General features: G+C 39.8%; 1 protein-coding gene across 4 annotated transcripts in view; it reads right to left on the reverse strand.

Annotated features, from left to right (window-relative positions):
• Nucleotides 1–12,167, reverse strand: part of CAMSAP2 (calmodulin regulated spectrin associated protein family member 2) — a 563,571-nt gene that overhangs the window by 102,392 nt on the left and 449,012 nt on the right. For all 4 annotated transcript variants that reach the window (XM_078640959.1, XM_078640956.1, XM_078640954.1 and 1 more), the window contains one exon: nt 8,957–9,039. In XM_078640959.1, coding sequence (XP_078497085.1) covers nt 8,957–9,039 — 83 coding nt within the window. The remainder of the gene's footprint in view (nt 1–8,956; nt 9,040–12,167) is intronic.

Below are 12,167 nucleotides of genomic sequence, written 5' to 3' on the forward strand. Positions count from 1 at the left end.
AAACAAAACAATTTTCACAGTTGAAACCAGAATTATCAGGAGCATACAAGCAGTACACGTTGTAGAAAGCAGTAATGGAATCAAGATGCCCAAGTACATCATCCAGCTATAGCCAACAATCAGGGTCTTAATTGCGTAACATGTTGTCACACGAAAACAAAACGTCAAAGTCTAAGCCCCCACATTTTGCCAAATATTTTGGAACATCCACTGTTATCACAGGTTCCCGGCACACCCTTTTATCTGTATCTTTTTGTGCAAAATGTATTTGACATTTTTGGGAACAGAAAAGTGCACAAGCCAAACCCGTAAATGTTTTCAATCATATACAGCTGGCATATACTGAATGAGAAGTTAATACTTCATATAATCTAAAGACGTTTACAGACAGCAAAGGAGACTCTCGTCTGGTCAAGCGTCGACCCCGTATACATGAAACAATGAGCAATAACAAACAGTAAACAATGGTCGAATAACAAACCCTAAACCAGTCCTTTCCCCCCTTCAAGTATATTTCCATAGCTTGGTCTGGGTAGCACTTTTAACCACTCTAAACATGTTTCAATACATTCGTATAAGCACTCAAGACCCCTTCACCCATTGTCTTTTCAGGCTTTCCTATGGTCATATCATCAAGGCTTTCGAAAAGACATCTTCCAACCACGGGGAGGTCCCCCAAGCCCAACCTGAGCTCTATAGTTTTGACTAAACCTTGGGTGAAGCAAGCGGTTCTGCGAACCGATTGTAAAACTCCATCAGGTTATTCATCCTGTAAATGATTCTCTTACGCTCTGCTATTTTGGCCATCTGCAACAACCAGGCTACCCCATCTGGGACCATTGGCTTCCTGTAGACCCTTAAGATACATAACTTTTTCGTTTCCAATTTGCCTGTATTTTAATATTAGTCTTGCCAGCATCATCCCAGAAGATTAACCTCATGGAACAGTTCCAAAGAGTATACAGAAAAATACCATCTTACTATTATGTGTGAAGGGATGTATGACACTACAACGCATGCTTTTACCACGCATGCTGTTACAACGCAGTTTTTACAACGCATGCTGTTACAACGCATAGCGCTTTGGGGTGCTGGATAGTGAATAGTTTAATTTACTATTCCAACTCCAGTCCCCGTGGATAGTAGGGAAGGTGTTGGATAGTAAATTAAATCTATTCCCTATCCTAGAGCGCCCCCCAGTGCAATGCGTTGTAATGGTTTTCGTTGTAAAACCTGCGTTGTAATAGCACTGCGTTGTAAAAGTTTCGTTGTAAAGGATGTTTCTCTGTGTGAAGAACACCAGGTAAAGTATTTTAAACTACTTCAGCCTGACCTTGGCCTCTATTTATATTTCTCTGTGATGATTCCACGTCCCTAACTCGCTTGCATTGTTTTTATGTGTTCATCATGGGGGCAGACTTCCTAATGAGGTATTTGTAAATGTTTTGCCTATCGACAGAGATCATGCTTCTATTATCAGATGAATCATCAATCCCATCATCTACAGGGGAGAGAATGCTGTTCAGTCCCACATCCACTTTTTTGTATTCATGTCATGCATGGCGCACCTACAAATATTTGATATACCACAATTCATGCAACTCATAATGAATCGGAAGCGGCATAAATGATGTCACCCATTGCCAAAATCATCAGAAGTTCTGCTGCAGAGTTCCCCCTATTCAGGCTATTGTTTTGCTTCCGGAGAGTCATCTTTGTAGATCTATTTTGCATGAACATGCACAGATTGGGATGTGTCAAACTACTCCAATCAATTACTTAGCCAGTGCTTTGATCTATCTGAGTATTTATCAGAAAGATAGGCTGGTATGATGCACATTCTTCTATATATTTCCCATTTTATGAATTAAAGCTAAGGTGGCCATTTTTAAATCACTGAGAAATTACTCTTCCACTGTGGGTCCCAGGCGCACTTGCTAACATCTTAAAAACCCAGTGTGAAACCCGGTTGACCGGGCATTTTGCCCGATTGCAAACACGGAAAGCATCACTTCCTCCTGGGCTTGTCTCTTTCATGAAGTGATTCAAAATAGCATTAATACAACTGCATCAATTAACCAGTACCTCCTTACTGATGCAGCCCAATCATCATCCTCCAGGCACATTTTTCTTCTGTGCTATTTAACCATACTATTGATTTGCCTGCCTTGTTAGCTACTGCTTATAATCAATATACCCCAGTGAAATAAATCTTTTCCTCTTTTGCGAACGTGAATGGTAGTACTCTTCTACTGGCGCATTCCTCAGTCTTCAAATCACATCATCAGCTATCTTCATAAATTCATCTTTAAGACTTCTTAATTCTTCATTCACAGCCATAGCAGTCTGGGTTCTAGCGTGTCAATGAGCCACATCCATGCAAATAGCCTGGCCCCTGAGCACAGACTCAATTGCTACCCTAAGGTTCACTACAGACTTAATTGAACCCACATTTACAGCAAAGTAATGCTTGAATATCTCTGTTAGGAAGTCCGCCAGCTCTGAGTTTTGCTTTCACATGCATTCAACCTTCATCCGCCTTGGTATCCATTAGATCTTTACCCCATCATCGTCACGAGGAGGGAATGGTCCAATATACTCTATGCCAGGTATTTTGCCCTGCTGTGTGTAAACAGGAGAGGGCGAGGTACAAAGTCTTCCTGTGAGCAGAAGCTCAGTGTCTGGCCACAAACGCTGTGTACCTCAAATCCAGGTCTCTTTGATTTATTTTCAACCGTGTAAAGTCTGTAAAAAAAAAGCATGTTGGAATTCTTGTTGGGGATTTGCCCATCCAATAAAGTGGCTTTCCTATTCTTACCTTGGGGAAAAGAGACGTTACCTTTTTTATTTACTTTGCAAAAAGGATTTGAACCATAGTAAACTTCATCATGTCAGTCAATGGGTATAAAACAATCTCTCAACTACAAAACTAGAAAACAGCAGTAGTAGAGCTAGTGGATGGGCAAACTATGTGTACCAGAGTGTAACGTGTAAGCCTCTTTCCACGAAAGCCCCATATTTTATATAAAAACGTTTTATACAGCGCGTACATGACCCTAGGGTAACAGAGTGCTGTACATTATGAAAGTGATCTTTTCTAAAAACTTTTTGCAAATATCCTGTTTTGGGTATTTCTCAAACATTTTTATAAATGTCTGTCAAGTTTACTGGTCTGTGTCACCTTTTCCTATGTCACCCTTTAATGATGATAGGGTTTTATGGTATGGTTTTGAGTAGTATATGGCTTGTTATACATGAAAATGGATCCATCTGCGTGTAGCCTCTATGCTGTCTTTGGATAAAAAGCTGCCTGGAGGTTCCTAGTAGTTACCAGTTGTTTATGGGTTGTGGGGCTTCATGGAACGCAGTTGGTGTTTTTGTTGCTCCTTGTCATGTAGTTTCTGGTCTGAGATATTATGTGTTGAGGTCCTTGCGAGTTCAATGCCCTGTGTTGGCTATATTTTTATTTTCTCATGTGTCCAAAGTGTCTTTCTAGCCATAAGGCCTTTACTGTCTTCTCGAATTCTACTGTTGCTGGGTTTGCATACGTTTCCAGTGGGATGGAGTATCATATTATTGGTGCATTTTCTGTGACTTAGTGTGCACAAGATCTTTCTTTTTTAAATTGTGTTGGGTCTAGAAGCAGTGGATCAGTGCTCCTGAATGTGTGGTTTCTTTCTGATTCATATTTTGGGATATCTAGCTGAAGAGTCTTGTGTGCTATGCAGGTTATTTTGAGGATGCATCTTGCTTTAAAAGGGAGACATTTAAGTCATGAGAGAGTAGGGGTGATGCGGTCATAGCATTTCTCTCAGAAAAAAAGCTTGGCTGCTATGTTGCGTGTTGCTATCTTAGAGGCTGTATGCTTTTATGGAGCCCCGGTGTGAGTCACATTCCCATAGTCCAGTCTAGGTTTCACCGAAGCTTGGGTGACATTTTTGTGGTATGAAGGGTTTGATTTTTTGATGATTTTTTGATGAGATTGCATAGGGCACGTTTTGCTGTCATGTCAGTTGCTGTGTTCTCATGCTCAGCTGTCTTTCAAGATTGATTCCCAGTGATTTGGTTTGGTCTACTGCTGTTGAGAGTATCCAGTTGAGCAATCCATTCTTTTAAATTCCATATACTTACTTAAATATCGCTGTGCACTGCTGCTGCATCCTAAATACTACCCCTGTTGACACCGACAATTGATGAAATCTTAACAGAATCATAGCGGTATGATAGAATTTATATGAACTGTGCCATTTATACAACCTTTTTTGTCAATATTCTGCAATCTTTAATTCATTTTAAATTGAACCCAAAGATAAAGTACCTTGTCAGAACCAAGGCCTGTCTATATCTTCAATCAACTACTGCCAGAGACCACCTGAAACGGACCTAAGAAAACAAAACAGTCTAACATTTAAGCTCTCCCTTGACTTACTTCTTCAGTCTCACCATCTCAGCCAGAATAAGAGCGGTATCAGCACCCCCAACATTTGCCTTTGCCGCCTCCATTTATAATGTTGTTCAGAATTGCTATGCTGTAATATAGAGAATGATTTTGGCATCTTTTGAATTCGAACCTGTCAGATAATATATTTGGTCTTCTGTTTTGAATGCTTCCAATCTGCCATATTTGTTTTTCATCCGATTCTGAAAATGAAATAAGCCCCTGACTCTGACATGATCAAGCATGGGAGCATATGCCTACTTTCTGAATAGCAACACTAGAATCTTTTGAATGAAACACTTTGCATATTTGCCACAACGATTGTAACTGTGATGTAGTATGTCTAGAGCATTGTGCAGTGTGTCAATCACAGAAGTTTAATTCCACATTCTGGTATCTCCACAGTGCATACATGCCTTCATGGTGGGCTGATAAAAGGGTTCAGTTTTGGAAAATAAGAGTTCAAGTTGGCACAATACATGGGTTCAAGGAATGACGTTCGGGTAGGACACACAAGTGCTCATTTGGTGCGCAAAGGAAGTGATAAATGTGTGCACTAGATAACTGTACATATTAAAGTTTATGCTTATTTTAAATGTCGTAAGAAAACAACTCTTGGTTATGTGGATTTATTGTATCTGTAATTTCATAAAACCGCATTACAGCACAGAAACAAAATGGCAAAAGGCAAGGGGTGCTCTACCTGGGAAAATAGGCAAAAACATATGGTAATGCTGTGGGAGGTAACGTCCAACCGTGATGGAAATCCTGTAAAGTTTAAAGGTTTTACCTCAGGAACACTAAATAGAAGTTTAGTATACTAACTCATGGGTTTTAATATTTGCAAGCTTTTGAATGTATGATTCAAATCCTGATGATCTTTTTGTCTTTTTGTCTATTTTGGGTAACTAAAGTTATCTTTAATTTTTGCATAGCAGCTTAATTTTTAAACCAAACATGTTAGACCTGTCAGCCTTAGGGCAATCTTCCCCCAAACGTTTTGCCTTCTCCCTTCCTGTTTGCTGAATTTGTTTTTATAAGTTGTAGGTAAAATTGGCTTACGCCTGAATGGCATATTTAATTCACTTCTAGGTCCCTAATAAAGTGGTACACCACACACTCTGGGCTGGTAATATTAATACAACTAGTGGGCCTGCAGCTCTTGTAGTGACATCCACTTACGTAGCCCCTTAAAACATGTCTCAGGCTTGCCACTGCAGCATGTGAACAGCTTTAAACAGCCAATTCGACCTGGCAAAAAAAACCTCTTGCCAGGCCTAAAACTCCTTTTTTAATACATATATATCACCCCTAAGGTAGACTCTAAATAGCCTTGAGGGCAGAGTTGCATTGTATTAAAAAAATTGGAGATGTACTTTTTTTAAGTTTACCTGTCCTGGGAGTGAAAAATGTACACATTTGTTTTTCATTGTTTTGAGGCCTAGCTCTCCCTTAGTAGAACACTGGGTTATCTTATTACATTTAATGAGTGATAACTTTTGTTTGGAAGCATGTGGAAGTACCATGTTTGGTGTCTACGGAATCATAATTTAAAACCCTCTTTTATGGTAAAGTCGGATTTCAAGTTACAATTCTGAAAATGCAAGTTTTAGAAAGTTGGCATTTTTCTGCCCTAACCATTTGGTGCCTGCAGCCTGTTTTCCGTTTCACAATACTAAGTTTAGTTGGCAGTTGGCCTTTGTGTATTCCTCCCAGACAGTCACACTATAGGGGGAATAGCTGCCTTAGCCCACACATAAGGACTTCACAATAGCCTTTTGTGCCCCAAGACATACTGGGACTAGGGAAAGGAGGCAAGAGGTTCCAGACACTTCTGGTGGGGGGAGGGTGGTGGGTGCGCAGGGGGTGTGTGCTGGGGTGGTAGTAGGAACCCCAGAAGCTTCTTCCCCTTCAAAGCAGGCACCAGTTATCAAAATGTGTACCCTCAGACCCACTCTTCAGTTCACTTATGGATCCCTGGAGGACTCACAGAGGACTGCCCTGCTGCCTGCGTTCCGCTGTGGAATTGAAAGTACTGCCTTGCTGCACTAAAAGGAGAGCCCTGCTGCCTGAAGCCTGCCTTGTGCCCTCAGAGGACTGCCCTACTGCTTCAGAGTTGTTTTTATGCTTGAACCCAGGACTTTCAGAGTGAGTCCAAAGACTAGTTGGCTGGCCTCCTGATCTAAGCCTCAGGGACAGAAAAAGCTCCAACCATCTTGAACCCGATCGTGGACCCAGCCTGAGTGAGTTCTGACCCTCCAAGTGGTGCGCCTTCAGTTCTGGACCCTTGGAAATGGGGCCAAAGGTATCCAGATAGCTCAAATCCAAAACTTCGGACTTAAAACAATTTCAGCCAAAAAGTGCTCTGAAAACCAAGAGGAGATTGGGACCAACCTGCTCACCAATCCGTCCAAGGTGCATCGCCGGTCCGCCTGACTTCACAGCAGCTCCCAATACGTAGCAGCAGCAAAGCGTGTCCAGCGGCTCCTCGCAGAAGTGTTATCCAGCCCAGTGGAGCTCTCGACGGCTACAACCTACAGCTTCATCTCGCTCGAGACTTTCAACTTCCATAACCCCCCTCCCCTCTCCCTCCCCCCGAATAACCCTCATCTTCGGACACAGCCAGCTGCCTTGTACCGCTGAACTTTACCATGTGAGACATTTTTTGCTCAAAAAATCTACAAAGGTCAGGCAAGACTAGGCCCAATCCACTTCTTGTATCCGAACCGCGCTCTATCGCAGTCGGCCATACCTTTCAACTTTCTGCGGTCTCGCATGACTTGATGTTTCCATTTGGGGGTTTGAGCTTTTAGGTGCTAGACTGCACTAACACCTTTAACAATTCATAATTCCTGTCCTACTGATTAGATTTATGTTGTTTTGATGTCAAATAGTTTATTACATTTTACTCTATTTTTCTAAGTTGGTGTGGGATTTTTCTTGTGTTGTGTTTTACCTTTATTACTGTTTGTGGGCAGCATAAATATTTTACACATTGCCTCTAAGTTAAGCCTGACTGCTTTTGTGTCAAGCTAACAGAGTGTTAAGCACTGTTTATTTTAGTGACTTTTGTGGTTCACCATGACAGGAAGTGTGGTTGTTGCTTCAGACAGTTCATCACCACCCTCAATCAAAACCCCAATTTCTCACAAAACATCTTTACAATGATGGTCAACATTTCAGCTGAAGAAATATAGCTACATACACAAATGTAAAAATATCTGCAGCTAAGGCATGTATTTTCATGTAATGTAATTGGGACCGATAGGGTCTCTTAATATAACCCACTGGAGGGCAAGATCATTATGCTTCTTATTAAAGGAGTAAAATAAGTTCCACAGATACACTGAGCCCTAATAATGCACTGGAAATGATGGTGGCCCTCTGGTCAGCAAGGGAGGGACTGGTGAGAAACCAAAATGACAGCTCGTCCACTACGATATCTTCCAAACTTAGACTTAGCCAATTTAAATTCATTCACAAAATCTACTGCATATTAGAGCAGCTTTGAAAAACAGCAGGCGCACCACCCCACCATGTCAAAGGTGTCAAACAGACAGAGGTGATTTCTTCCATGTAACTTGGCCATGTACAATAATACAGAGATACTGGTCCAATATTGCAAGAATCCTGACCAAATACACAGGCACCAGAAATGTATCACCTAAACAAACGTAATCGGGGAAAATGCAATAGGGTGGTTTCTTCAGGTTCACGAAAATGAGATGGCTTATTGCCAAAAGCAAAATTATTAAACAATGTATGTCACCGATAGCACCAACAGTTATTGAATGGCATAGCAGCATGCACAGATGTGTTGTACTAGTGAAATTGGTGTACTTGGCAAGAGGATGTCGACAGAGGCATGCCAAGAGCTGGGAATCAGGAAGTGAATACTTTATCTTTGATCCTTAGCACCTTCTTTTAATTTTCTAGCTGTGTGAAAATTTAATTTACTATTTAGCACTTGAAAAGTGATGTGCATAAATAATGTGGTAATCTATTACTCTGTCAACGTCATGTGAAAACAATCAATGAAAAGTTACCTTATTAATATCATTTTATGTATTTAATATTCTTATGCACCACACCTGGGACAAGAGGTATTACTGCATTTCACCTGAAAACAATAGATGAAATGCATAGGCTGGAGCTAGGAGTTATGAATTCTAGCAAAAGGATCAACAATTCAGGGGTAAGCAGAAATTTGTTGGGAGCTGAATAATCACCAGGGATCTTGCTGAAGGTCATTTTATAATCTGTAATACAAATTAGCTTTTTGAGTTGCTTCCTGAAGGAGCAAGTTATGTGTCATTAACTCCAGCGGTCAAGGCATTCCATGCTGTAGTGGCGCATAAGATTGAGTGTGGATTCAGATCAATCTTGAATCCAAGTGATTTTAAGGCAGGAGCCATTCACTCATTCTTTTTAAAACAGACTCTGCAGTAACTTATGGGTTGCAAATACTACATTATATACATTTCTCAACTGTACAAAAAAACAACATACAAGTCTTACCTAGAGAAGGGGACTCATTTGGGTGTGGTATGCATCTCACTGGAAGCACAGGGTGAGAGGGTGAAAATGCAGCATTATCCAAACTGTAAAACAAAAAAGCATGTTATTTCATTAAGCTGGCTAACATGTGGCTCATGGCATTTGGTGAAGAAAGAAGTATAAAAAGTAATTTAAAAAATTTATCTAACTAATAAGATAGCCCAAGGTGTATTCTGAAATTGTTGCAGGACAATATGGCTCAGTTTTCTTACAATTAAGTGAAGGGATGGTATACAACAAGAAAACTTTCAGCACAAGAACGGCATTTTACTAATGAGTAAATAGCAATAACTAAAGTTGCATTTATACCAAAGTACAAGAAATCATTAATTTAGGGAAAGCACAGTGGCGCAGAGCCTTCGCCCTGAAACTGTCAAGAGCTTAAACAAGCCCTTCATCTGATTTTTGACCTACTCAGTGCTTGAACGCTAATATCACCTTTTTTCACTCTTTGTTTGGAGGGTGCATTGTGCGGGTGCATTCCCACATTTCCCTAGGGGAGCATGTGTTACGCCTGTAAACCGGCCGTAGTATATGCTCCCATAGGGAAATGTGAGGTTGTGTTAATCCCTGCACCCTGTGGCAGGCACCTCAAGGGAAAGTGGGCCCTCTTACGGGCCCCCAAACACGCTTTTCGACAGGCTTTCCATGTCAGAAAGTCCGGCATGGAAACCCTGACGGAAACCGTGTATTGTAGCCCGCACTGCGTAATCCCCCATCCATATGGATTATGGGCCGGTTCCTACTGTCCGATGGGCTCTTCGAGCTCATCGAAAGCCAGATGGAAAAACAGTCTTCGAGCCCATCGAAAGTCAGCTGGAAAAACGGTCTGGTTTCAATTCTGACCGACTATATCGTAATCAGCCGGTCGGAGTTGAAACTGAAGATGTCAGTCGTAAAGCCTCCAGGTCAGAGGCTTTACGACTGACATCGTAATCGGCCCCTAAGTGTACAGTGAACAGGAGAGAGAGGTTTATCATTCAAAGAGAAGAGTGTGCTAGATGAGACATGCATAAGCCTAAATTCTAGGTCAAGTCCAAAAACCAAGTGCAAAAAAGGAAAACGTTTTGGGGACCTGTATGTCGCACTTTTGGATTTTGTAACCATGGTATAAACCGTGATCAACCCTGACTAGTAAAGCGTATCAATAATACACTTCTAGCAACAAATATCAACAGTAATGAACATGTTTTATTAAGAAACCAATTGAAAATCATGATTATCTAACTTCTACTAAATAATCCAAAACTTATTCAGAAGGGTGGAGCTATAAGTTTTAGAAATATTCTCATGCTATGCTTCTGCTTTCGTCCCAGATCCATAATTTCGTTGATTTGGTTTTCTGGTGTAGACATTTAACTGAAGGTTACATTTTCTTCCTCATTACAGCATCTAACCAGCCTACAAGACATACAGCAAGTTTCATGACTATTTTAGTCATATAAAGATATGTTTTCTTTGACACTAACTGGAATTCTTTTTTTTTAAACTTATACCATGTGCGGTTTATTTTTCCAGACTGAATACAGCCCAATCGAAAACATAGTTTAAGTTGACACATGTTCTCCTCAGCTATTTTGATGTCAGTGGGACATGAAGAGTAATACTTAGGTAGGTAGTAATATAATTTTCAATTATTTTATATAATAAAAAAAACAATAGTGCCCAACTATTGTTAATTGATAAAATACTATACATACTTAGGCTTAGATGTTTGAAGCTCGGAAGAGGAATCCTTATCCATCGACAAAGTATATTTGCTCATGCTACTACTTCTACTAATAACAGTAACATTATTAACAATAAAAAAATTAATAAAAAAATACTACTACTACTATGAAGACTACTAATTCTACACCTCATAATAATACTATGTGACAGCCTGTATGGAATGCTGAGATTGGCTCAGTCATTCGCACTGCTTAAAATGCTGGTACACACTAGTTTTCTTTGCTTGCATTCTCGGACAAGGGTAGACACATTATGCTTGTTTGTTTGCCTTTTGTTTAATGAGGTTAGGAACATGGATGATAATACCATAAGGCAGGTGGTAATATTTTTTATTGTACTTCTTGTTAGGTGACCACACCTGTGCAGGCCCTTAATTGCAAAGCAGAACATTAACAGTGATTAATGTGATCAACAAAGTATGTTAACAGTTATTGATATTTTTGTCAAGGATCATTAATCACTTTTGATGACCTTAGCTATAAAGCTTAAACACTATTTGATGTAAATGTTTACATCAAAATAAAATGTAACTGGGTTTTGCACCTGAATAGAACCTCTACTGTTCTCCATTTTGAAATCCATTGAGTGTATGGACTATTATGGCAATAAATGAAATAAAGTTATATCTACATCCATTTGTAAGGTACACGTGGTGGGAGTATTAATTAAATGTGTAATTAAATGTATCTTCATAACTGGTGTAACTTATGAGTGATGGTGTATTAGATGCACTAGAAAGACACAGGCTTGCACCTCATTTCCTTGCACAAAGTTGGCACATTTCATGCAATTAGTAAAACAGGCCAGTTGTGATTTAAGAAATTGGACAATTTCTTTTTTTTAGAAATGTCTATATTCATGATTTACATGGTTTACCAAGAAAGATGTATAGCAATACATAATGCGGTTATTGGTGCCGTTGAGTCACATAGTTCGATACATTTTTTATTAACTTCAGAAAACGTTTCATGTCTCTCTTTTTTTTAAAAAAACGATATTTATTAAATTTTTCAAACAGTAACAAGGCGGTTGTACAAGGTCTTCAACATATCTCCATCCAGTTGTTTCCATTTAGTGGCAAAATCCAATGTCACAGCAATAGTGCACATTTATCTACAACATAATGTGAGAGTAACGTCATACATATTTATCGTATCACACAAATCTCGACTTTACATTTTTCTGTTGCTATCAGAGGTATCATTGAGACCATTTCCATTTCCCATTGGGTTTAGAAGCTCCATGCATAATTCTCTCCAGAGTGCAATGTCCTCGGCTAGTTTTTCGTCATTTCTACAGGCTTTCATATGCAATTCTTCTTCAAGAGATCATTCACCTACATCCCTTATCCAGCTCTCTAATGTTGTGGCTCGTCTGTTCATCCAGCATATGGCAACCTTCCGTTTGGCCAGTACTATTTATTTTATTATTTTAAGAATTT

This window comes from Lissotriton helveticus, chromosome 1_1, assembly GCF_964261635.1.
Source record: "Lissotriton helveticus chromosome 1_1, aLisHel1.1, whole genome shotgun sequence".
Lineage (NCBI taxonomy): Eukaryota > Metazoa > Chordata > Amphibia > Caudata > Salamandridae > Lissotriton > Lissotriton helveticus.